A 27,458-nucleotide genomic window follows, 5' to 3' on the forward strand; every position below is an offset into this window, starting at 1 on the left:
GAGAGATGTGCTATCACTGGAGGTCAGCATGGCAGGATTCTGTTATTAAGCACCTACAGCCCAGCTGCATACCCCCAAGGTTTTATTGAGAGACGTACTGCAGTGCAGAAGTATCCACAGCCAGGGCAGCACTGGTGTTTCACCATTCTCCCTCTGTGGTCCTCACACAGCACCAAGAGCTGGACCTTGTTAGAAGAGCGCATCAGCTCATACTTCACCACGCTGTTTGTGCACCGGCCCAGCTGGAATGGAAGTAATGGAAGGAAATGCAATTACTGGAGACCAAAACACAGACAACCCTCTGCTTATGCATATTGCTGAGATGAAATCCGGCCTTTTCACAGCCATTCAGATGCACACCAGACAGCATTAGCCAGCCAAGAGAGAGCAGGGAAAGCTGCTCACACAGGAAGAAATGCATCATTTACTAACTAACATGCATATGGGCCAAAGAGTCATTCAGTCCGTCATAAGGAAATTTGTAACTGGAAACATGCAAGAGACAAGCAGCAGAATACGCAGCCCCTGGGTTTGAGTCACCAAACACTCACGCTCACTTTGCCAGAAATGAAGGATGCAATTGATTGAGGGAACAAGACCTAATGCACCAAAGATTGTTACTGGTTGAAAGGGAACAAACAAATCATAATGAGACAGACGGAGAATCACTGTACAATTAAATTATGGCATGTACTTGTTGAGAGCCAGGCTAGAACTAGCCCAGACATGTTAAGAGCCAGGTTTTCACAAATGCTCAACGCACTATGTGAGCACTGTGTGCCGAAACCTTAAAAAAATTTTGGCCTGCTAAGGATAGAGTCACCGTAAAGGTCTGATTCAGAGCCCTTATATTCCCTCTGCTGCATTCATACTTACACATCTTGACACTTTTACTTCCAGAGTACCAAGCACTAGGCAACATGGGGTTATGTTTCGACTTCCAAAAATTTCATCAACTCCTTAATTTCTACCCCTCCACCACTGCCTCCAAACTCTTACTTTTCCCCCTCTTAAATACTATGAAAGCCTTTTGTGAAATACATTCCTATCAAAACAAAACACTGGGCCCAAACACTGATGCAGCTAAGGACTCCTCTGCTTGGGTCCGAAGAGCTATTAAAAATATGGTGCCCTCTCACTAGCAACAGAGAGGTCACTGTGTTAGTCTGTACTCTAACAAAACAAAACAGCAGAAAGTAGCACTTTAAAGACTAACAGTATGATTTATTCGGTGATGAGCTTTCATAGGACAGACTGACTTCATCAGACAAGTCTCATTTCCAACACAGACTGACATCTATAAGTAAAGAGGTTCAAAAACTTGCAATAAAAACTGACAAATCAAGTACAGAGGACTCATGGAGGGGGCGGAGGGGTGTTAAGTATTACCCTCGCACTAGCAGTAAACTGAAAACAGCGAACAAATTCCCTTGTTTTACTTATAAACTGAGCACGTTTGACCAGACACAGGGCAGGTTAGTATCTCTGTATGAAGCAGCCCTGACGTTATCTCGGTCTTACTTTCTATTTAAGGTTCCACTTCCAGGAGTTTTTAAAGAATACATAAATGATTAATAGCTCTTTTATCAAATTGGCCATTGATTGCTACAGAGGCCAACGGGTCACTTTTACCCTTTGACAAACCCTTTGGTTGCCGTGCTTACAACCATCCAGGTACTCACTAATCATGTAACATGCTTCAAACGTCCATTAGTTACTGATTAATGTTTTAGAATATGGAGTCTTAATACAAAGTGTGGCCATTATTCCCACACCCCCATGATTCTTCTGGGGAAAAAGAGCACTCAGAAAACTTTACAGCTTCCTGCCATACCCTCTTCCTTTCCTAGATCCCCTGAGAGTGAGTCTCCTGGCCTTCTCCTCACCCACGCTCCAGGGGGTTTCCCCTCCAATGACTAGCTCTTATCTTTCATTAGGGATTCCTGGTCACATAGTACATGTGTGCATATATGACTGGGATGTAGATGGGATTCAGAAGGCTGTTAATTATCCACCCCCTCCCGATTCTTTCCAGAAACCAGAAAAGAACTGGCACAATTCTGACTCTGTGTTCTATGCAAGTAGCTCAGAAACAGAACCTGTGTTCTGCTGCTGATCTGAAAGACCGGCATTGCCCATTAAGAGGGAAGTTTAACCATTTGTTTTCCTGGCCTGAAGTAGTACCTTCCACGCCTCCAGAAAGAGTGACCCAGGGCTGCTGGCAGCCACTGGAACTGGGCTAAGCCAGCTGTGGGTAGTTGGAAGTCACCAAGACAAAGCTCACCAGATACTGTGAAGGGTTATTCCAATGCTACTGTACGCATGTGACACCTGGACAACATACAAGTGTCATTTGAAGGCACTTGAACAGTATCATCAATGCTGCTTCATGAGAATCCTAAATATCTCTTGGAAGGATAGGCGCACGAACACTAGTGTCCTCAAAGAGTCAAACATGACCAACATTGAAGCCATTATCATTCATCAACAACTTCGTTGAACTGGTCACGTGGTGCAGATGTCTGATCAGCACCTCCCAAAACAGATTCCATTTTCTGAGCTGAAGGAAGGATAGAGGATCACTGGGGACCAGAGGCAGCGAGATAAGGACGGGCTGAAGACGCCCATGAAAAAGTGCAGCATCAGTGTCGACAACTGGGAGAAGCACGTCCAGGACCATCCCCAGTGGACAGCAGTAATCCCTGAGCGGGTTTACACAATTTGAGAGGCCCTGCTGCTGTGCACATGAGGAGAGGTGGAGAAGAAGAAAAGAGTGGCAAAAACTGCCCCGAGCCCCACCAGTGATTACCAACACCTGTCCCTCCTGTGGTAAGACCTGTGGTTCCAGAGTTGCAGCCAGCAACCATCTCACAAATAGGAGAGTGACATGAAGACGTCCTATGTTCTAAAGGCAACATGGGGCTTCTGGTCTACAGAAAGCCTGGCTGCAGAAGACTGGTGCAGGGGAGGGCGACATACAGGTGGGAGTTAGTAGGTGGGGAACTGATCCAGCAATGCTTTCCAAGTGCTGGGAAAGGTCTGTTCTGGCACTTGGGCAATCAAGAGAAACTGCCTCCCATGTTTCCTCCCTTTGGATCTTCTCCACTTGACATGTGCAAATGTATGTTATTGTACTTGGGTCAGAGCACCTTGATTTCAACAGGTCAGTCGAGCTGAACATGCTGAAACAAGCATCCCGGAACCAGCAACTGCCCTTGTTCTGCTTGATCTCCAGGAGCACCACCCCTAGAGCTGGCCTGGCACAGAGTAACATGCCCCTGTTTTCAGTGGGTGGCTGATGAGCCTGGAGTGCTAGGAGTTGTGTCCGCAGCCCAGTGAAAGGATATGGTCGCTCTGCTAACACAAAGCAGTGGGGCCGGCTCTTAGCTCAGTGGTTTGAGCATTGGCCTGCTAAAACCCAGGTTGTGAGCTCAATCGTTGAGGAGACCATTTAGGGATTGGGGCAAATAGATGTCAGGGATGGTGCTTGGTCCTGCCAAGAGGGCAGGGAACTGGACTAGATGACCTCCCAAGGTCCCTTCCAGTTCTAGGAGATGTGTATCTCTACCCTGCTATAGCCCCTCGGCATAGCCTGGTAGACGCCCCCTATACTACACCCAACTCAGCTGCTGCGCCTCCTTTGTTCCTACTGCCCCAACTCCTAACACCCTTTCTTTTTCCCTCCTTGTTTTGTACCTGCCCCACTTTCACTTCTTCCTCCTGGCTCACTCCCCTCACTACGACCCTCTCGCACTAATGGGGAAAGAGGCTACTGGTGCTCCGTGCGGCTGAAAGACGCGCTCTTCCAGCTAAGCTACCTCCCCCAAGAGCATAGTCACAGGGCAGGTGCAGGAGGGAAGGCAGGTGGCTTCCAAGCAGCTGACAGCCTCTTTGCCTGCTGTTCTACGTGACGGCAAACAGCCAGATGAAGAGATCTTTGTCCTGTTTGCTCTCCAACTCCCTTTGAATGGGCTTGTCCAGGAACCTGGGAAAGCAGTGGACATGCTATGCCTTGACTTTAGCAAAGCTTTTGCTATGGCCTCCCACAGTGCTCTTGTCAACAAGTTTAAGCAGAATGGCTTGAATGGACTAAAAGGTGGATGGAAAGCTAGCTAGATCATCAGGCTGGTCAATGGCTCAATGTCTAGCTGGTTGCTGATATCAAGTGGAGCACTGCAGGGTCAGTCCTGGGGCTGGTTGTGTTCAGCATCTGCACCCTCAACAAATCTGCAGACGAGAGTAGACTGAGCGGAGAGGTAGATACACAGGAGGGTAGGTTTAGAGTCCAGACTGACCTAGACAAATTGGAGGATTGGGCCAAAAGAACTCTGATGAGGCTGAACGTGGACAAGTGCAGAATCCTGCACTTAGAACAGAAGAATCCCATGTACTGCTACAGACGGGGTGGGGTATGACTGGCTATGAGGCAATTCTGCAGCAAAGTACCTGGGGATTACAGAGGAGGAGAAGCTGGGTATGAGTCAAGAGTGTGCATATTGGGCTGCCTTCATAGTTGCAATGCCAGCAGATCGAGGGAAGTGATTATTCACCTCTATTCAGCACTGGTTAAGCCACAGTTGGAATAGCGTGTCCGATTTTGGCTCTCCTCCCACATTAGAGAAAGGATGTGGACAAATTGGAGCAAGTCCAGCAGAAGGCAACAAAAATTATTAGGAGGGCGGCGGCACATGGCTCATGAAGAGACCCTGAGGGAAGTGGGCTTCTTCAGTTTGCAGAAGAGCATAATAAGGGGAGATATGATAGCAGCCTTCAACTGCCTGGGGGCGGGGGGGCGTGTTCCAAAGAGGATGAAGTTGGCTATTTTCAGTGGTGACAGATGACAGACCAAGGGTCTCAAGTTGCAGTGGGGGAGGTCAAGGTTGGATAAACTACTTGACTAGGAAGTTAGTGAAGCACTGGAATGGGTGGCCTAAGGAGCCGGTGGAATCTCCATCCTTAGGGGGTTTTAAGGCCAGACTTGACAGAGCCCTGTCTGGAATTATTTAGTTAGGGTTGATCTTGGAGCAGAGGTTTGGACTAGATGATTTCCTAAGGTCTCTTCCAACCCTAATCTTCTATGATTCTACAAATACCACTGGCCTGTAAATTGAGCACACTTATGTTCTCAATACAGTCTTCAGACTCCTTCTGTCAAAGTCAAGACCTCAGCTTCACTGCACACACAACTGCCCACCTCAAAAGAGAGCAGGTAGAGTCCTCAGCCTGTGAAGCAGAGGGGGATAACCCTGCCATGGGAGGAAGACCTGTGAGAAGCAGGAGGATGGGCTCCTACCTCATTGTCCATGCTCTCTGTTGCCATGCACTGGTTGTTGGCTAGTGTGGTAATCTCTCGGCTTTTGGGGGTTTCCATTCGACAGCTACAGAGAGGCACTTCCTGAAGACCATCCACTTCCATTGCCTCGGGGCCATTAGAAAGACCTACGGTGAGAAAGTCAAGTCAGTCAGCTCCACAACTACTTCCTGAGAAGAGCCATACAGAAGGACGAAGTTTGTCAAGGCTAGCTTTGCCCATCTAGTGCACCTTCCTTACAAGGTTCTCAAAGCTCTTTATAAGCACTGCAAAGGTTATGTGGTTGTAACAAAGGCATGCAACTGCTCTTATCTCTATTGTACAGACGGGGGGAAATGAAAGTACTTAATGTGGAGTTTTCAAGATGGTACACTGTTGGTCTAGCTCTGCTCCCCGAGAATTTTACCACTGACTGCAATGGTAGTGGACACTTAGGACAACTGAAAACCCCAACTGGAAAGAGTGACTTGTCCACAGTCACTTTGGCACCTGTGGCAGGGAACAGAGAACCCAGGAGTCATGACTCCCAGTGAGCTACAGGTTGAACCTCTCTAGTCCAGCACACTCTCATCCGGCCACATCCGTGGTCTGCAATGATTTTAGTTAGCTGGACGACCACTTATGTATGATTATCATGGGTGTGGCCAAGCTCCCCACGGTCCCATAAAGTTTGTGTACAGCCATCAGTCCTAGCTCTCAGTGTTTGCGATGTTATTTAGCTGTAATTTACCCCTAAATGCCTTTTAAGAACCCAGTAAGGAGTGGAAGTGTTGTTCGTGTGTTAGAAAATACTGACCTCCCATGATACGACATATTCTCTTGTTTGGCACTGATCAGGTCCCATGGGTGCTGGACTAGAGAGGTTCAACCTGTACTGTAATATCAGATCACTTGCAGGGAACCAACAGCAGTTCAAAGTCTAAAGCTGTATTACAGCAGCACAACAGAATGCAAGAAAAGTATTTCATCGTTGGCTTCTATTTGTGAAGGCTTATTATTTGGTTGCAAAAATATTCTTTGGCATATTTGATCTGAGCCCGAGATGCGAACAGAGTTCTTACACATTCTTGCATTATGGAAACACCCAAATTATTTTTTTAAACTTCCGATACATTTGCACTTGGCTAATTCAGAACTGTTTTGTTCTTCAGAACCAAGCCTGGGAAGCTAGTAGGTCTTCAAGTGAGGTAATCATGCTGTTTTTTTAATTAAAAAAGCTTCAAAAGGGGCATTCTTCTGGTCTGGACGTTGACTGAAACACTAATACTCATCATTCAGGTACTGCTGGAGCTCCTCCCACCATCTGGTGCTACTGTGAAATCAACATTCTTCTCCTCATCCCCCCTGGAGGACACCATTCTCATGGCTAAAAACCAATCAACCAGACTGTTTTCATCTTGTAGGGAACATCCCCAAGCTGTAAGTAGTATGCTTCCAAGTTCCCTGTAGTCCATAGATAAAATCGGTCTCTACTGCAGCCAAGTAGTATGAGCCCACTAAGGATGGTCTGTGCCAGTACAGTGAAAGCCCGTGTACGTTATGGGTCAAAGGTATATAGCACCTTAGGAGACTCTTGCAGTTGTAAGGTCAGGAACAATTTCTCTCTCCTTCTAAGCTGCCTTATCAACAGCCCTTCTGACATTCAGTTAGAACACCCAGCACTAACTCATGGTAGTCAGGGGAGGGAGATAAACTGACTTTCTGTTCGTGATGGACACTCCCACCAGTTCGGTGATGTCCTGTGGTCAACAGACTAAAGCAGACTTCCAAAAGATGCACTCTGTGGCGGAGAGTCAGTTTGATGAAGAAACACTGGCCTCGAGACAAATTCAGCACTGCGAACAGCAGCCTTCTCATCAGAAACAGGCCTCTCCAGAGCCAACAGGCAGACAGCCCTGGATTTGGATCCCCTGGTACTGCCCTCCTGCATAGAAGACAGCTTCCATCCTCAGGGAGTCTACTCACCATGGTCAGCAAGGAAACGTGGTAACGAGCCGCACGCACTCTGCAACAGCCCCCCTGCAGTGTCAGGCTATGGCCATAGAATTGTACAGGATTGTGTTGCAGGGCTTTTTAGGTAAGTAATGGTTATTTAAGAGAGGGCAGGGGCTGCAAAACTGCTAGACAAAAATCTAAGGAGAAAAGGTCAGCCAGAACAGTAAAGGCTTGTATCCTTCCTCGGAAACGTTTGCAATCTTAAAAGCCACCATCAAAAGCCTCTAAATTAATGTAAGCAGGGGTCCCTCCCTGGAGCCCCGTTCTACCCACCACTTGGCCCAGGCAGTATCGGTGCCACCTATGTCCCTGTGCTCAGTGAGATTAGCTGCCTTTTTAATGATGTCTCTCTTCAAATACTCCTATCAGTAGCCACCAGGGGGCATCATCTTAATACAGAGGCTGAGACCAAGGAAACAAAGAACCAAAATGGTACATGGCCATATTTAGAAAGCTGACACTCACCTTCTGATTGTGAAGACAGAATTCCCTTTACTCGGAGATCCAAAGAATCAAGAGACACTTCCATGTATTCCATACTATTCTCCTGCCCAGTGCCCTCTCTGCCTCCCAAAGGTGGTTTATACGCTTCAGTACCTAAATTAAAATATACATATATTTATAGAGCAAGAAAAAGAGTGTGTGTGTATATAAAGGCCACATTCATCACAAAGCAAGCAGTATTCAGGCTACGCTCCTATGAAAAATCTATAAATACACATACATACAGAAAAAATGACACTGTAACATCTGGCCACATATGTTACAATTGATCTCTGATTTCCTTCTCTGTATGATCAGGTAGATTTTTCACTTCCACTTAGGTAACGATGAAAGAATAAAATGAGGCAAACAAGTCCTGCCTTCCAAACACACATCTGTCTGCTGCCGTACTGCATCAGCAGCAGGAGATTAAATGGCAAGAGAAAGGGATGGAAGCCTAGCTCATCCTGACTAACCCACTCTCTCCAAACTGCTGCAAAGGGCCCTAGGTCACCGCCCCAGCAAGACAATGCAAATAACCAGTAACGAAGATATAAAAACCAGGAAGGGAATGGGACAGCCGTCATTCAGATTAATGGGAGGGGGGAGTGTAAATGCCCAGCCCCACTACTACATAAACAAGGCTGCTGCTGATTGGAGATTTTTGGAAGGAGGCAGGGCGAATCTTTGTGAATCTTTTCATGGATTCAAACTCTTTAGATTCCCCCATCTTCATACTTGTTTCTCACCAGCTCTTACCACTAACAATGGGGCCAACAGGCTTTTGTTTCCGATTGACTGGGGAATAGCTGGTTTTCATGCTAATTCCTCTATCTGCAGGTCAGCAAAGGAAGCCAGGCCTTAATGTCAATATTGGTTCTTTGCTCAGAAGTGACTGCCACCTCCCACTTCCTATTAATAAAGCTTCCATCATCCACTCGGGGAAAAAAAAAAAACCAGGCATGACTGATGTCATTGCCTGCACACTGTGCACCAACTCACAGGCTTAAACATGTTCACTTAGATGGTTATGACAGAAGGTAGTAAAGGTCACATTGTCTGCAGAAAATGTGCAAGCAGAAAGACTGGCCACACCCACTGGATAAACCCCTCGATGGCAGAGGAGAAGTGTGAATTTTTAACATTGGAGCTGATGGAGGCTTCACTGCTAAGTTCCTGGAGACTGTCAATCTCTTTTACACTGCAGCTAAAGAATCAATCAGATGCATCCCTCCCCCACGGCAGCAGCTCGTGAGAGAAAGGGCCATGTATGCTACAGAGCACAGGACACATCTGGATTCAAAATGAGACACGCTGAACTTTGCCCTCCTCGTAGAGATGCCCAGGCACCAGTCACGACACACTCTGCATTACTTCCGTATGAGTGGGGAAAAGCAGAACTAGGCATATGCAACCACATATCTCACTTGCTCAAGAGCAGTAAAGCCTCACGCTCCCAGTCTCAATGGTGATCTCCCTGTGTCCCTTGTGAACATGAGCCAGGTCTCCTTGCATTCAACCCCACAGCTTGGATGAGATTTGCGTCGTCTCTTCTATGAGCTCTTATCAATGTACTGGCTGGGTGAGGCAGGCGAGAGAACACTGCCATGAAGAAATGGGAAATGTTCACCTAGAGGGGCAGCAGTCAACTTTCCCTACTGCCTTCTACTAAAACCCATGCAGCCCTTCCACTGCCTGGCTATCCTACTGAAGGAGGAATAAAGACTAATGGCTATTCCCAAACCTATCTTGCCACCAGCAGAACCTACTGATGGCTTTGCGAAAGGAGAAATGCCCCTCCCTCATGGCTGCACGGACTGGCTGCTGAGTGCTGCCATTCTGAAGCACAGAGGATTCCCACTGGAAGATCACCAGGGCAGGTTCTTAGCTAGCATGTGGGGGGCCACGTCCATGACTGGAGCTGCTTCTACACATGCCACCTCCTGTGTGAGGGGCATGGTAATGAGGCAATTCAAAACAGGCTAATGAAGCATTAACATGCATATTCAGCATTTCATTAGCATAACAGCGGCCACGTGAATTTCAAAGCACGGACTTTGAATTGCAGATTGCCAGTGAGGATGGGGGCAGCTTGAAAATAAGTGCCCCACTTCGACATTCCCTTACTCCCACAAAACTAGATCGGAGTAAGGGAATGTCGAAGTGGGTCACTTATTTTCAAGCTGCCCCCATCCTCACTGTCAATCTGCAATTCAAAGTCTGCGCTTTGAAATTCACGTGGCCGTCACTATGGTAATCAGGTGCTGAATATGCACATCTGTGCCTCATTAGCCTGCTTCGAATTCCTTTTTACCATGCCACCTCCGACAGGAGGTGGTATTGTAGAAGCAGCATGGGGCTCCTAGGCCTTATGAACATAAAAATAATAATTTCTATCTGCAACAGCAGCTGGGCTGACAACCCTGGTTACCCCCTGGTTCTCTATTACTCCTTTTCAAATCTCAAATGGCTCAGGTTTCGTTGGTGGTTTGGGGGTGGAGCCCAGGTCAGGCAGGGACGAGTTTTTGGCCCCTGCTTCACACAACTTGCCTGAAGTTATAGTGTAAACTGGCTCTGGTGACTCTTCTTCCAATCTGGTCTAAACAGGGATGCTGGAGTGAGCTCCTATAGAAATCCTGGGATGTAGTTTAGGGTAACAGAAGCAACTTCTAACCTCTGTCATCACTTCCTGCTCAAGCCCTTCCCTCCTTCCACTTCTCACCCTTAACAACTACAAAGACAAGGCAACAAATCAGCTGGGAGCAGAGGCCACCAAGCTTCTGTCCTCATCTACAAGACCCATTTCTGTACAGTTAGCAGACACACACAACCAATTACCTAACACACTGCTTTGTTTCTTTTTATTCCTCCTCCTCCTCTTCCGTGTGGGTTTCAGCCATGGACTGTCCGTCTTCCCTTTCCTCTTCAACAGTTTCTTCTTGATGCTAGACTCAGAGCTCTAAATAACCAGAAAAGCCATTTGCACACAAAGCATGCCTGTTGCAGTGGCCCAGTATTCATTTCCACCCAGGAAGGCCCACTTACGCTACTGAAGGGATGTAAAGGGAGTTAGTGTAATTGAGAATCAGGGTTTGAAATCAACATGGCTCTAAAAAGGCACTAGGGCTTACCAGAGACACATGCACAGATGTGGCTATGTATCTTTTCACTTAAGCAGTACAACATGCCTTTCTAGGGCAAGGTCCTGGGTATACATAATGCCTAGGTATACCTAACATATTCACAACAGACAGCAAGCACCAAGCATTCTGGAGTCCAGTGATGTCTACAAATCTAGGGTGATATGCTGCTTAATGTTTATATGACTTACTCCAGGCTGGGTGTTCAAAGCAGCTGTTAAGATTGGGAGTTCAGCAGCTTTCAACATCTCAGCCTCTAACTCTTTAATCATAATACTGACAGCCCATTAACTGCTCAGCCCAATTCCTGCTCCAGTCAATGAAGAGGTACATTGCCTTCCTCTTCAGGATACTCTGTTCCCCACCCCCGCACCAGAACCCTTGAAAAATAGCTGGTTCTGAGCCCTTGCTCCCTGGGACAAGTTCAGGCCCATATGATCAATGAAAGAAGTAAGATACAGAGCCAAGGCTGACAACAGTGTGTTCCAGATGGTTGCGTACAGGGACCTTTGAGTGTAATGCATCTGCTGCCTGTTCGGCCCTGATGGTTCCCTGGAAGAGCAGTGGTCATTTACCCAGCTAGGCTCCAAGCCATAAAGAGCTTTACAGATCAAAATCTCACACCATCAGCTCTCTCAGAAGAAATGATGAGATATATCCAGGAACTGCATTGGCAATCTTACTCTGGAGGCCAGACACAAACACGTGCATTACATGCAGCGCATTACGTCTGGCCAAGGTCTGATCTTCCCTTCTCTCCCTAACGAAGAGAAATGACACTTGCTACAATTTATTCCAACCTCAGCCTTCTGCCTAGCCAGATGAACTGACCTCCATCTGCAGTCAGTATTCTCCCAAGAAAAAACGACTGAGGGGAATGATTTTCATAAATGACTAGTGATTCTGGATGCCTTAAAAAGTGGCTTGATTTTCAAGTGGGGTGGAAGGAGGATAGCACTGCGTGAAAATCAAGTTCTCACAAGACAGCACCACGCTAAGCACCCAAAACCGCTTGTGAAAATGTCGACACTGTACATTGGGGCACTGGAGCTTGTTAACAAGCCTAAATTCCCACTCTCTGAGTGGTGTGTGGCCCAGTGGGGCTGGGGCCATGGATTAACGAACAAACTCAACAGTATTCTGGAAGGAGGTTCAACTTCAGCTGACAAAAAGGAATAGCCAAGGACTCATTAACCTGCCAGTTCTGCATCTAAAGAAGAACTTAAGAGGAAACATCAAGTGTTTCCCTTAACAATAAACATATGAAGAAACTAGTCAGCACCCTGTTGAAAATGGCAAACAAACAAACAAACATTTCATTAGCGAGCATCAGAAAGCAATGAAGTTCTGTCACAGGTAATGAGTAAGCACCTTATGGTAAATATGGCATCTGTGGGGTGCATCCGTTGGGTTTCAGACCATTGTTTTGTCACACTAGCCGGGAGCTTCTCTCTCTCAGGCAGAGCGTAAAAAGTAAAGATTGAAAAGAAACATCAAACTCTGGCTCACCAAATCAGACTCGTCTCCATCCTCCTCCTCCTCTCCTGATTCTCCAGATTCTTGTTCCTCCTCAGACTCACCATCTTCCACCTGTGATCAGTATTCCCCCAAGATGAGAAAGGTTCACCCACATCAGCAATTACAAACAAAAGCAGCCCTCCTTACCATGCAAACTGCAGGGCTTCTGCTACCAAGCACCATCCAGCCAGTAACCAGAGTGTGAACAAACACAATTCACTTCCCCAAGTGAGAACCCCTTGTCTATTAACCACAACAGGGGCATATGGAACTGGGGCAGGATCATAACCTTAGTGATTTCCCAAAAGCAGACCCAGCTTCATGACTTTGCCATCTGTTTGGCTAGTATTATTTAGAGCTTAGACCTCTGCCTCTGGTGCAGTGGAGCACAGACTGGACTGCTAGACAGAGGACAGATAGAGTCATTCAAAGGTTTGTGAGTTCAAGTCCCCCCCATGAGTCATGTTTTAAGTCCCAGCTTGACAAAACCCTGGCTGGGATGATTTAATCTGTGACTGGACATGCCAACCTCCTGAGTTCTCTTCCAGCCCAATGATTCTATGAACTCAGGAGATATGACATGAACAGATATGGCGATGTCTGGTGCATCAGTTTTTTACTGTTTCAAGGTATAAAACAGTCTATAACTGAAGAGAATTAGGAAGAAACTTGCTCTTTGGTCAGTTATTTTCATGACTGTCTACCATGGGGTTTCTCCTTCTATCCCTTAAGCCCCTGGCTCTGTTTACTGTCCTGAGACAAGCTATGAGACTGAGTCTTGCACAGCCATGACCCACTTTTAAAATTCCTACAGCAGGCAAGGAGCAGAAGTAGCAGGGGACTGCAGGGACTTTGCTCCTATACCCCTGTTCTCTGCCACCTCCATCACCAAGTCCCAGAAACAGCTTCACTTCATACTGCGAACGCTGGCTCCTTTATCTGTCCTGTCCCTGTGGACAACAATCCCCCTGCAGCTCTTTTGGTCACTCAAAAGGCATTCCAATACCTTTCTGACATGGTCAGCATCAGACGAGCCCTCCTTGGAGGTCCCGTTGTCTTCTGCAGGAAATGCAGTGGATTGGTCAGCTCCATGTTCATCTTCCTCTTCCAGGTCATCAGAGTCTTCCTCTTCAGAGTCCACCTCTATACTTTCCCCATTCACATGAGGGCTGATGTCCATTAGGTCCTTTTCACTCTGAAACACACCCAGCTGCATAAATGACAAAGGCTGCACCACATCAAAGAACAGGTCCACTGAACCTAACCACAGACTCATGTCACCTTTGTGTCAGAGACAGCGCACAGCACTCTCAGCAGTGCTGGGGAGTAAGCACAGGCCAAGTTTCCCCTCGGAGCTCAGTAACGTTGGGAGTGCACCTGGTCAGAGACTGTGCCACAAGAGACCTAGCCCTACCAGCGGAGAGGACAAGAAGCCAATGTGAGTCATGCTGGGATTTTCAGCTCTCACTGAATGGAATGGCAACACCGCTGCATGATCTGCGGTGGGGTCACAGTTGGGCCAGCTCGGAATCCCACCCCATATTTTTAAAGCCACCTGCCTTTTTCACTTTGCAGCCTCAAGCTGTAACACGAGGGATGGCTCTCCTGAGGGCTCCCAGGCAGACACGCTGTGGTCACCTTGAGAACTCTCCAGTTCCAAGAAAGCCACGGAGAAATGGCAAGCACGTATTTGCCTTTGAGAGACATGAAATCCGAGCAGATCCCCGCAATTGCCCATTTCCAGAACTTTCCCCACCATCAGCCTCTGAAGGGCAGGAAATTGCGACTGTGAAAATGCAGCTGTAGAACATGAGTTGCCAATCTACAAGCTGCCAAGTTTGCAAATCCACACCTGGGGCTGGCCTCCCAATGCCAAATACACATGGCTGAAAGAAGCAAGCACTTCATTCCCCCAACAAGCAAACAAGTGGGAAGTTTGCCTCAGCTCTTACCTTGGCACCTGCAGAGGAATGAGTTATGCTCTTGAACATCTCAATCATCGTTCTCTGTTTTAACACTTTGGTCTTTTTCTTGGGAACCAGGCTATATGTTCCCATTCTCCGTTTTTTCTTCCGAGATACAGCAACAGCTGGATGGGGGGATGCAATATAAAGCAGAGTCAGGATGGGATGGGGAAAGCAGAAAAGATGCCATTCACGTTCTGTAATTACGAGGTTACAGGCAGAAAAGCAACACAGAGCACAAGAGCACATAAGAGCACAAACCTGATGCTTCTGAAATACACTGCTCCATTTAGAGAGCATGTGCACATGCATTCCCACCCAAGCTGCAAACTCAACCCACATTCTGAATTCTTTCCCTTCTGCCCCTGGCCCCCAGTTGTCTCCCTCTCTACACCTCCACCACCAGCAATACCATTCTCCTCTTAGAACTTAGGTGGTGGTCTTGCTGATGAGGAAGGAGGCAGACAGAATCCAGCGTGCTCTCAGAGCCTACAGGAGTAACAAGGTTACCATACATTTCAACCAGTAAAGTGAGCCGTGATACTGCTCACAAAGGGGGGTGTTATTTAACTTCACTTTAAACTCTGCACCAAACTTTCAGTTCTCTTTGTTACACTCCTCTGCTCAACCATGACTTCTGTCAGCCTCCCTGCAGGCCCCTGGACAAATCAGAGACCGCATCTCAGTGCCTGATGCCGTCTTCAGGGGATACATGTCAGTTGCACAGTCAGTTCCAGCTCTTTGAAGAGTAATGTAAACCCAGAGAATGGCTGTCTTGGGAGTCACATTATTGCTCTCTTGTAAAAAGTCTCACTTCCCATAGAATATCTTGCAAAGGGTTTTACTTTAAAAGTTTCACTTCAATGATATTAAAGAAGCTTCTCTTTAAAAGAAATGTGCACATACAAGTTATTGTTATCATAAGGCTACAATTTGTAATGAGCAGATTTCAGTATCGGTACCAACATCCTAAGAAATTCTGTATTAACAGCTATAGTTTTGGGCTCTTTTTTTACCTGTCTGTGATTTTGTGGTGGCCACATAGCTCTGGTTCTGAGGTAGCGACTGATGAAGGCCTGGGAAAGGTGGCAAGGGTGGGGGCTTGCCAAACTCCAAGATGGTTTTGTTGCCTTCCTCCTTGGATTCTTTTTGATCTCTGGTATCTCTGACTTCTTTGGGGTCTTTACTTGCATGCTGGAAAACAGATCAAAATGAACCTCTGCATCTGGGTCACAGGAAGCTAGTTACACTGAAAACAAAGACGCACACGTGCACATAACACACAAACACTCCCTCTCTCTCTCTCCTGCCACGCTCACCCAGCTGAAGCTGGGGTCTACAGTCAAAGTGGAAGCGTCAAGATTCACTCATTTATCAGAGCACTATCCTATTCCCCCACCAATCTCCTCCACAAAACAATTCTTTGCCCAATCCCTGCAGCAGTCTCACAGCCTGTTATTCCTCCACACGCGGAGGACAGCCCTGCTGTGAAGGTGTCTAGCAGCGAGAGACCGATCCAAAGCATCTGTAAGTAATGGAAAGCAGCAGCCGCTATTTATACAGGCATTCGGTCAGGGCTGGAGGAGAGGAGGGGAATGCAGCAGCTCTGCCTGCTCCCTGACACACCTCTGTAATGAGGCCCAAATGTGAGAGGGTGGATGGGCAGAGGCAACAAAGTCTCCTAGAGAAGTCGCCTACTATGGTTTAAAACACTGTGTGTAGCCCTGGAAGAGGACTACTCTGTACAGCATCTACAACGGGGTGGGCAATCATTTTCACACAAGGGCCACTGCACAAATTCTGGTACTGGTCACTGGAACGGGTGGGGCTGAGGGCGACAGAGAGAGAGAAAGAGTGTGTGTGAGAGTGAGAGAGAAACATTGTGTGTGTGAGCGACAGACTTGGTGACACAGATTAAATGTGTGCTGCAGTGTGCATGCGACAGCAACTGTGTGCGTGCGTGCCGAAGATGGGTTTGTGTGACAGTGACACAGAGTGTGTCATGGCTGCTGCTGGGTAAGTTGCTGAGAGAAGCCACCTTCTGTCTCTTTAATGGAAGTATGTCCTGCTCTGCCTTCGTGAATCACTTACCCACCATGGTTCAGACTGGAGCAGCTCTGCTGTGTGTCTCCCTCTCCCTGATCCCTGCTCTGCAGAGATGCAGTACAGGGGTAGGGGAACACCCTAACTTCAGCATGACCCTCCCCCCTGCTGTAACCCCATTCCCCTCTGCGCCACTGGCAGGAGGATCTTAGGTGCAGCTCAGCGCAGATGGAACAAGGTGCGGGGAGGGGCAGCTGAACCCATGCTGCTGGCTGTAACTGTGTACCTCAGGTAATCAGCTGGGTGAGCTGGAGAGAAATGAGTGGAGGGCTGGATCTGGGCCCTGGGTTGATTTTGCCCACCCCGATCCAGAATGACGAGTTTCTGGTCCTCAGCTAGAGCCCCTGAGTGCTACTGTAACAGCAGCACTAAACTACAAAATACAGATGAGCGAAAGAAGTTGTTTTGTTGTTTTGAAGAAACAAAGGCTTGGATTAAGCCTGTCTAATAGCTACAGCGCGGACTGCGTGTCAGGACTCCTGATGTCCTGCTCCTTGGGCCCTCACTGACACCAGCACAGGGTGGCTGTAGGGTGTCACCGTTCTGATGCGCTCCCATTTCACACTGGCTTAGCTCTGCTCTGTTTTCACCCATTCTAACTTTGGGCCAACTGTCAAGGGGGAGTGATGCCAAATGGTCTCAAGGAGAAGCAGTTTGTGAGGCTGTGAGGCACAAGGTCCCTGAATGAAAGGTGCTACAGGAATCCTGCAGCACTGAGCTCTCACACTTTGAGATGACAATGCTTGGATGCTGCTCCATTTGGGAGAGGGAGGCTCCTTTCACAGGAGCTCTGCACCAAGACCTAAAGTGTCCCAACAGACAAAGGAAGCCAGACAGGAAGATTTTTTTTTTTAAAGTCAGACCAATTCTCAGATGGTGCTCTCAAGTAACGTGACCATGAGAACAAAGGGAGAAGTGACAGATTCTTTCATTGCAACTCTGCCAAGGGATCACAGCTCGTAGGAAATGAGAACCTAGTCACAGATTTCAAAGCTGGAAGGTGTCATTATGTTTATCAAGTTGAACCTGCAGGAAAATGGCATAGAATTTAACCCCAATTCCTGCCTCATGCCCAGAACTGCTGGTTGAGCTACAGCACGTAATTTCAAAAGCTAGCCAGTCTTGATTTACAGACTTCAAGTACTGGAGAAGCCCACCCATTCCTTGGCAAGTTGTTCCAATGGTTTATGACTCATAATTTTAAGAAATTATAGGTTATGCCTTGCTCTACAGGATTAAACAGCATTCTATTGCCAGAAATGTTCTCCGTGTGTAGATACTTATGGAACATATTCAAGTCACCCCTTCATGTTCTCCAAATAAACAAAGTGAGTAAATTAAACTAAACTTTAGCAGCTCAGGTGTTCTCTTGACCTACCATCATTTGCGGTCCTTTCCAATGTTTCTACATTCTTTTAAAAATGTCAATACGAGAACACAAGACAGTCTTCTGATATCAGTCTCTCCAATGTTATAGGTCTGCTCAATGCTCCCATTCATACATCCAAGGGTCGCATAAAACCATATCAGCCACAACATAAAGAATGGCCAGACTGGGTCTAGTTCAGTTCTGTTTCTTTCTCATTGGGCAATGCCAGGTGCCCCAGAAGGAATGAACAGAACAGGTCATCACCAAGTGATCCATCCGGTCGCCCATTTCCAGCTTCTGACAAACAGAGGCTGGGGACACCATCCCCACCCATCCTGGCTAACAGCCATCAATGGACCGCTCATCCAGGTAGTTAACTGAAAGCTCGTATCAGATAGTTATTGTGGTTCCTAAATCCTTTTGTTTTTTTTCAGAATTCAGTATCCCATCTTGTAAATGTAGCCGCTGTTCTCTGTCCCTAAATGTAGGGCCTCATGCTGAGGGCTGCAGTCAGATGCCTGTTTATTGGATGGATGGATACTGACAACCAGATCTCGAAAGTTTGCCAGGACCAATACAAAGAATTAATTTAAAACAAATGTACTATTAGCCTAGTTCTCCTTTAATTACAATAGTAAAGTAACTAAGGCATCTCGGATACTGCTGCATGGTTGCTGATGGCAAATTGCAACTTTTAATGTTAACCCCGCAGAATAACGTGCAAATTAAATTCGATTTTGTCAGACAGAAATTAATGTAACTCCACTGGATAGCAAACTCCCTGAACCTACTACCTGGAAACACATACCTCAACACTAAACAGATGGAAAGCACTTAAATGGAGTGATGCCACTGGTTCTCTCTGACTGGACAGGAAATTTTTGCAGCCTCAATGGGGACAAACCCATATGTAAGGCCGTGTCTACACGTGCACGCTACTTCGAAGTAGTGGCGCCAACTTCGGAATAGCGCCCGTCACAGCTACACGTGTTGGGCGCTATTTCGAAGTTGAAATCGACGTTAGGCGGCAAGACGTCGAAGTCGCTAAGCCCATGAGGGGATGGGAATAGCGCCCTACTTCGAAGTTGAACGTCGAAGTAGGGCACGTGTAGCCGATCCGTGTCTCGCAACATCGAAATAGCGGGGTCCACCATGGCGACCATCAGCTGAGGGGTTGAGAGACGCTCTCTCTCCAGCCCCTGTGGGGCTCTATGGTCATCATTTGCAGCAGCCCTTAGCCCAAGGCTTCTGGCTGCTGCTGCTGCAGCTGGGGATCCATGCTGCATGCACAGGGTCTGCAACCAGTTGTCGGCTCTGTGGATCTTGTGTTGTTTAGTGCAACTGTGTCTGGGAGGGGCCCTTTAAGGGAGCGGCTTGCTGTTGAGTCCGCCCTGTGACCCTGTCTGCAGCTGTTCCTGGCACCCTTATTTCGATGTGTGCTACTTTGGCGTGTAGACGTTCCCTCGCAGCGCCTATTTCGATGTGGTGCTGCCCAACGTCAAAGTTGAACGTCGACGTTGCCAGCCCTGGAGGACGTGTAGACGTTATTCATCGAAATAGATGTCGCTACATCGAAATAAGCTATTTCGATGTAGCGTGCACGTGTAGACATAGCCTAAGAGATTTAGGTTAACAAAGGATCAGCAAAGCTCAGAAAATGTGAATAATTTTCTCTCCCTTCCCCAAACTCTGCCAAACTATGCCACATGAAGAGAAGAGGAAGGCAGAAGAAATAAGGTATTGCCCTTCCTTGCTCCCCCTGTGAAATTCTGTTCTACTGTACATGTTTCCATAGGAGACTGTCACAACCTGGCTCATATTGTCATGGAATTTCTCCTGATAGTCAACCTAATACTTCCTTAGTCTTATCTAGCAGTCCCAGAGCTGGCTCAGGCAAAACTATTCAACTGCACCCTTCACTGCAACTGCCATTCTGCACATGACCTTAACTTCTCTGCAAAAACTAATGGGTTGCAAAAGTCTCCACTATTCAGACTCTCTCCTGCCCAGTGTTAATGAGCCCAGCTCACATACATCTCTCAAGAGGGAATCTGGCAGGAGATGCGTTCTCCGGTTTCTTCTGACACATGCTTTGTCTCTTCCTTGTAAGTTCTGGGCTGCTGCAGTGTTGTCAGTTGTAACTATGGAATTGGCTACCTGAAGCTTTGAACCAGCTAAAGAGTTACCTTCCTTGCTTTTTAAGGCAGAAAAATTAGCACTACAGCTCAGAGCTATGGTTAGGAACAGGGACATGAGTGGGCAAATGTTAAAATAAATCCCACAGACTTAGGTATTGGGGTAAAAAGCATCAGGCTAACAGCACAGAAAGGGAGAGTTTCCACTGCAGAACAGGGAACGGCTACATACTATCTGTAAAAATGTGCCTCAACTCCTTCTGGAAGGGCCCACCTCCTCTACCACATCTCAGGGTATGCCTACACTACCAACTTAAGTCGACACACAGCCAGCATAGTAATGGCAGCTGTTTCTCAGTTCCACGCAAACCTCCTCTTGGTGATGTGCATCTTCAATGGGAATGCTTGCACCAACTCCCAAGGGGCGCTGTGTGGGACACCCACTCCAGGCTTTCAGCTCAGTGCAGAGCTCCCCACTCGCAGTCCAGCTCCCACCAGGGCTATCAGCTCCCATCAGCCAGGCTCCAGCCACCTTGCCCATACCAGAGTGACAGGCCCAGCTGGCTACCTGGTGCAGGTTCACATCACAGAGCCCAAAATCTTTTCTTGTCAGTTTCATGGCTGCCACAGGCTCAGAGCAGCAGCCTGGCTCACAACAGAAGCTGCAACAGCAACGAAGGGTCCTGTGGCACCTTACAGACTAACAGAAAAGTTTTGAGCATGACCCTTCGTTGCTGTTACAGATCCAGACTAACACAGCTACCCCTCCGATACTTAATAGAAGCTGTGAAATTGCCAAGAAAGGCCGATAGGCCCCATGCTCTCAAACTGAACCCAGCATCGGGCTAGACTGTTATCCTGAAGTGGAGGGCTGGGGGCTCCAGCTGTGAGCCCAGCAGCCAGCACTGCTCAATTTCATTCTGGGGAGTCTACCAGCCTTTCTTGGCAATGTCAGGGCTCAGCCTTACTGCAGAACAGAGCTATGAAACTGACAGCAATGATAGCTATGACACTACGCAAGGGATGCAGCATCTATGAAAACACTGCGTCAACCTAATGTTGTCATCCTACACTGTCAAAAGCCCTAAGCCACTCCTAGCCTGTGTCTACACTAGCCCCAAACTTCAAAATGGCATGCAAATGGCCATTTTGAAGTTTACTAATGAAGCACTGAAATGCATATTCAGCGCCTCATTAGCATGCGGATGGCTGCGGCACTTCAAAATTGACACGCCTCGCCGCCGCACGGCTCGTCCCGACAGGGCTCCTTTTTGAAAGGACCCTGCCGACTTCGAAGTCCCCTTATTCTTATGAGCAGATGGGAATAAAGGGACTTCGAAGTAGGCGGGGTCCTTTCGAAAAGGAGCCCCGTCGGGACGAGCTGCGCAGAGGCGAGCTGTGTCAATTTCGAAGTGCCGCGGCTGCCCGCATGCTAATGAGGCGCTGAATATGTATTTCAGCGCTTCATTAGTAAACTTCGAAATGGCCATTTCAAAGTTTGGGGCTACTGCAGACACGGCCCTAGTGATGAAGTTATGATGTCGGTATAGCAGGGTACTCACATCAGCAAGAGCAAGGCTGGAGTGTGGACACTGACCCATTGGGTTGATAAAAGATGCCTGACATCAACCCACCTCTATAGTGTATACCAGGCCTCAGCCTTCATTCGTTAGCCTCGCAACGACAAAAGCCTTAACTTTGATATGTTCACCTGTCCACCAGGAACCAGCTCATTTCGCTGAAGTTGTCCAGCATCAGATACTCTAGCTGGCATGGATTTTCTGCTGACTGCTGACCTGGGGAAGCATGTGAACTGATGACCTCAAGATGAAACGCTCTGCACTGTGATTGATAACAGGATGCAATGAGATCAACAGTAACTCCTGCTGCTTCAGCTAATCTGCCAGCCTACCTTTTCTCATAAGCAGAGGGCTTGAGAACTTACATCCAGTTTAATACTATCTAAAGCTGGGAAAGTGCAAAGAGGGATTCTTAAACATTAGCTGGGAGCAAGGACTCAGACGGTGGTGAGTAGTTTAACAGCCAGTATCCCTCCATCCAGTTGGTTCTGTCAAGTCCTAACATGGGTCTGGCCTCGTTTCCTGAAAGGCCAAATTCTTCCCCTTCGTGTGGCAGATGTATTGGAGTGTTCTTCCATTTCTGTCATTTTGTTCAGTCATAACGAACGTTTCCCCTTTGAAATTCTGAGAGCAGGTGAGATGAGGGTCCGGTCACTGGTATGGCGTACAGGCCACGCACTCCTGGCACAGACACAGCCATACCAGCCAAGCTGTGCTTCACACCAGGATGGTAAAATCACACCCAACGGAAACTTGCTCGACAGAAAAGTGCAGTTTAGCTGCTCTAGTTGCATCTGGGCTAGTGCCAGTACAACTCTGCTAGGCAGAAACCAGGACTCTTCACAACCCTGACCAGCACAGCTGTGCCTGCTGAAGCCTGTAACGCAGACCTGGCCTGAGTGAGACTTTAGCACTGGTGAAAAGTTTGGGATAAACAAACCTGGAGTCTGAGGTGCTCCTTTTATCTACAGGTCACACTAACCTAACATGCCTTGATCCTCACCTTGAGAAGCCACTTCCTAAGAACTGAAATGGGTATGCAACCTCCATGGCCCATTCAGTGGCACGTTTATTTGCTGAGAATGCCAATAAAGGGATGAGTACTAGCCGTCTGTTATGTATAGTGATCCAGACACTTAGCCCTGGAATTTGGGCCAAGATCATCTTGTTTCATGAAAGTCAATGACCACCCACCAAGACAGCCTAACAACACTCAGCTGATACTTATTTTGGTTGGATTTGTACTGGCAACGTAGAGGTTAAAATTTTTATATCTCATTTCCAGTGCTCTGACCCATCCTCTCTCCCACTACATCTGAGGCCTTGAACTCTGTCCCCTGACTACAGTGGGTATGAGGACAAGTACATACAGAGCTGGAGTAGATCAACAATGGTGTACTTTTGTTGAGTCCACAGCATTTTTATTTATCGCTCTCCTGGAAAAGTTTTGGCTGGATTTTGTTTGTTGTATATAGGAGTTAAATAAAATCTAAGAACTGGTTCTACTCTTACTGAAACTGGAAAGAGACAAGTAGCCAGGACATTCCCAGAGTGTGCCAATTCTGGGTCAGGCATTCAAGGAACACGGGACTTTTGCAATATACTTCTGACAACATGACCATCTGACATAGTTTTAGGCAGCCTCAAGACCATCCATACATCACACTAATAGAAAGCAGTGTACAGAGTAGCACCCAGATTCACTGAGGTCAACAAAGTTATATCAGGGAGAGGGCAAAATTAATATGGAAGAACATGTTTTAAAATCAGTGGATCTCAAACCCTTCCAATTTTTTATTTGTAGACACCTAAAACATTTTGAATGGATGTGAAGACAGCTTAGGAAATTCATGGTCTTCATAATAGTTGAATTTTATTTGGTCGGTTTTCAGACCAAGTCTTTCACAGACCCAATCACGGCTCTGCACCGCTCTCTTAAATAATACGTTTTCTCTTAGAGCATCAGAGGCTGCAGATTTATTCTCCGATACAAGGCCTCAAGGAGGGCAGTCAGGGAGCCAAAGGGAAGTCACACTGAGGTCTGGCATGGGCTTCAGAAAATGCCCAGATCTAGGCACAGAGGAGGCAGGACTGAAAGGGATCTTGCCTCTGTGGCTCAGGAGAGCAGATGAGAAAGCTGCTGACGTCAGAATAGGAGCACACTTGAGATGAAAGATTCACTGAGTAGCTGAATGCAAGTGTTCTTGATGGGCTGGATGAGATGTGCATTATTGCCATGCAACTCCCTTAGAACAGTTGAGGAAGTTATTAAAAATGGCAAAGATGGAGTTCCCTCAATGCTTCCAGAGGCAAGCGAAGTGACTAATTAAGCCCTATGTCAGCACTGAACACTGTATTCTGTCCAGATCCAGACAATTAAGAGGCCCTATGTTACCAACAAAGTTACCAGCAATGAAAGAAAACAAGACCAAACATACATCACTGTGTCAGTGACAACACACAGGCAAGTGTCCTCCAGCACAAATCATTTAACAAGAGGGCAGCTCAGGGAGCACATCAGCAGAACCTTGCCATTCACCCTCAACATCCAATATACTCATCCACGGCTTACACACAAGCTGTCTTTTGGGCTGGGCTGTGTGTCACATTTCTCAAGAAAACATAAGGGCTTGAAGGAGCTTCATCTCAAACACCATTAACCACAGACTTGAAAACTTAACCAACTAGCCAGGGGACTAACCCCATCAGCCAGAGCCTCCAGGTCCAGAGGCAGCACTTAGTGAGAATTTGTCTCCTTTCCTTCTGCAGAGGCTGGATCATGGAAGAGCCACAAGATTCTACAGATTCTGCTGCCCTGAACCTTACAGACAGGGCCTCATCTTGCACATCAACAACCTCTGATAATTGGCATTACTCTGTAATGAAGCTTCAAGCCAAGACTACGAAGGTGGTAAAACCTGTCATGAACCAAACAGAAAAGCTGCTTCACCAAAGCTGAAGGACTGTAGTAGGGAAGCTCCACCTTTGTTACCAACACTTTCCGTTAGTGTTGGCAGGGAATTACCATTTTGTTTACAGAAATTCAAATATGCACTAGAGAGTTCTCGCGGCGGCACAGCATATGAACGTTAATCTGGAACAGAACGGATGAGGGAACTGCAATGCAAACCTGAGCACTGATCCATAGCAAAAAACAGCCACAGTACTTAAAATGTCTACTGGCACTTTTGGACCTGCTCTATGTGCAAAGTTGCACCTACCAATCAAAGGTCATATCCACCCTATTACTTACATATGCAAGACGTACACTTCTCAGAGGGGTAGCCAGACTAGTCTGTTCCAGCAAAAACAATGAGACTCCTGTGGCAGCTTAAACAACACCACATCTATTTGGGCATAAGCTCCGAGAAAACACCTCTCTTGGTATGTCAATAGGACACAGCAGAGAGCTTGACCGCCTGCCCACCCTCAGTAAAGCAGTTGTGGGGCCCAGTTTCTTTCAATAGCCATGGGGGATGAGGGCAGAAACTTCAAGCACTGTCTCCGCCCCCCAATATACTCCCATTACTAGCTGAAGACCCACACCCCAGGCCCTGTAGGCCACCCTGCCATCGGTGGGAACCACTCACAATAAGATTCTATCGCTTGGCAACTGAGGAATCTAATTTTTTCCTATCCAGGTCTCAGGCAACACCAGGATCTAGCAGGAATAATACGATGCTCTAAACATGGAAATGTGGAAGCTGTAGTCCTCTGCCCCTCCATCTGTGGCTTGATCTCTAAAGGGTAAGGACTTATAGCAAAGGCTGTGCTATCTACAACTTAGTTGTTTTCTTATCAAGTTGAAAGGGAAGCTGTGATGATGGAGTCTGATTATTTTAAAAGACAATCAAATACTGTGGTGGTGAGGGTCCAATAGACTTATGGAGAGAACACCAGCAAAATGAAAAATGCAAACTAGTCAGGACTTTGTGCTACTCTAAACTGGATGCAGTCAAAACCGATTGGGGGGAAAAGACAATAACTATAGTGAAGACTGAACTGAGCAGAAGTTTCATTGTCTATAGAAACTAGATCTGATAAAAACTAAAAAGCCTATGATCTAACTCACTTGTAATAGCTTGAGAATATGCAGACAATTAGTAACACCCACTGGATTGGCAGTGTTGTGCATTTTGCTTCTCTCTCAACCAAAACCAAGTGGAGAGAGTTTTCAGGGTTGCAATTGTTTAAAAATCCATGTTCACAACTGCATCCTTACTTTGTGTGCAGCTACTGTGCCTGTAAATGACCGTAAACAGCCAAGTGCACCAGTAATCACAGTAATGGTACACATAAAATAGCCATACAATTGCTGTTCAACACCCAGCTTTCTAAAACTAAACTTCAACCTTGTGGGCTCAGGGACAAGTTATTCTGATTTACAGTAAAATGAAGGGAGGCACTCTCCCCTCGCCCGGTGATTTACCTCTTACTGGAAAATTGCCTCCTCCTGTTTCTCTGCCCCAAGGGAGCATCTCTCTCCATGGGAGGTTCCACAAGGGTCTGTGTTGCTGACCTGCATTATCCAAGTATATGAGAAGCAACCCTGTGAGACTGCAAAGCAGGTGTGGCTGCCGTGCTTTATTTGGGTAAGATGCAGATCAGTGCTGCACCTTCATCAGACCTGGATGTGCAGAATTTGGGATTACCCAAAACTGCAAGAGGAGTGGTAGCAAGCTCATTCATGTGAAATCAAGAGATGACAGAAGGCAATTGGGAAGTTGTATGGCAGGTGTGGTTTCTGCCCACCGAAGGAGGGTGTGAGATTTAAAGCAAAGAAACAAAGACGTGTTAGTGGGGGCTACAGCTGCTGGCTATCTAAAAGTCTGCCATAAGCAGTTACAGTAAGAAGGGCAGCTGGGAAGCTCTAGAGACCCTAGACATGAAGGCTGTGTTTACATTAGCAAGTTCTTTCAAAATATTTTTTGAAAGAAGGAGACTCTTTCAAAAGAGCCCATGGATCATCTACACACAAAAAGCGTTCTTTCAAAAGTAAATTGAAAGAATGTGGCGCTCCTTTCAAAATCACTCTTCCTTTCCCATTTCAGGAAGAGCACCCCCTTTTGAAAGCTTCTTTTGAAAGAAAACATGTAAAACATGAAAACAGTCTTCATTTTTTATCCCTGTCCCATTTTTTTGAAGGGCCGGTGGCTGCAGGGACACTCTTTTGAAAGAGCAGATCACTTTTTGATCCCCTTTTTTTGTGTATGGATGCACTCTTTTGCAAGAAGTTCTTTCAGAAGAGAACTTCCAGAAGAGCTTCTTTTGAAAGATCTCTGTAGTAAAGTAGCTGAAGTGTCTAAGTTTGTGGCAGAACATTCTCCATGGAAAGCCCTCAGCTCTGGAAACCATCTCCCACTTGGCAGGTTTGGCGGAGCCAGTCTGTTAATGTTTCGTGCACAAAGGAAAGCCCACCTCCCTTCCCAAGCATATATCCACAGAGGGAAGGATGAGATTGTTTGGAAGTGGGTGTTCTCCATGTCCCAAATCCATGGCGCTCAGAGAAGGAAGAACTGTGTGCTTTATTAAGGGACAGGCCTGTACCAAGGTAATGAGAAGGCCATATTTTAAGAATGAGAAAGCTGAATAAACAAATATGAAATGTCAAAAGGGATACTGAGCAGGTGAGGTGCTGTGATGCTGAGCGGCATGAATAAAACCCAGACATCTCCCATGGCAAGTTCCCACAGTTTTACCATCATGGTTACGCATGATGTTCCTTTGAGTTGGATTTACAAGGAATCTGTTTCTGAAACAACCCAGTGGATTTAGTAAAAGGGCCAAAGGTACAACACAGCTGAGGCTGAAAGGCAGTCGCACATCTCACAGGAGTACACTAGGGGAAGTAACCCATCAG

The 27,458-nt window shown here is 46.9% G+C and overlaps 1 protein-coding gene across 10 annotated transcripts in view; it reads right to left on the minus strand.

Moving 5' to 3' along the window:
* The window catches only part of EHMT1 (euchromatic histone lysine methyltransferase 1), a 169,490-nt gene that overhangs the window by 53,930 nt on the left and 88,102 nt on the right, over window positions 1-27,458 (minus strand). For 9 of the 10 annotated variants that reach the window (XM_075015208.1, XM_075015207.1, XM_075015206.1 and 6 more), the window contains 8 exons: window positions 15,428-15,605; window positions 14,400-14,536; window positions 13,454-13,657; window positions 12,439-12,519; window positions 10,628-10,748; window positions 7,772-7,903; window positions 5,294-5,439; window positions 99-242 (listed from right to left, as the gene is read on the minus strand). In XM_075015208.1, coding sequence (XP_074871309.1) covers window positions 99-242; window positions 5,294-5,439; window positions 7,772-7,903; window positions 10,628-10,748; window positions 12,439-12,519; window positions 13,454-13,657; window positions 14,400-14,536; window positions 15,428-15,605 — 1,143 coding nt within the window. The remainder of the gene's footprint in view (window positions 1-98; window positions 243-5,293; window positions 5,440-7,771; window positions 7,904-10,627; window positions 10,749-12,438; window positions 12,520-13,453; window positions 13,658-14,399; window positions 14,537-15,427; window positions 15,606-27,458) is intronic. The other variant, XM_075015205.1, reaches the window with a different exon arrangement.

Source organism: Carettochelys insculpta, chromosome 21 (assembly GCF_033958435.1).
Source record: "Carettochelys insculpta isolate YL-2023 chromosome 21, ASM3395843v1, whole genome shotgun sequence".
NCBI lineage: Eukaryota > Metazoa > Chordata > Testudines > Carettochelyidae > Carettochelys > Carettochelys insculpta.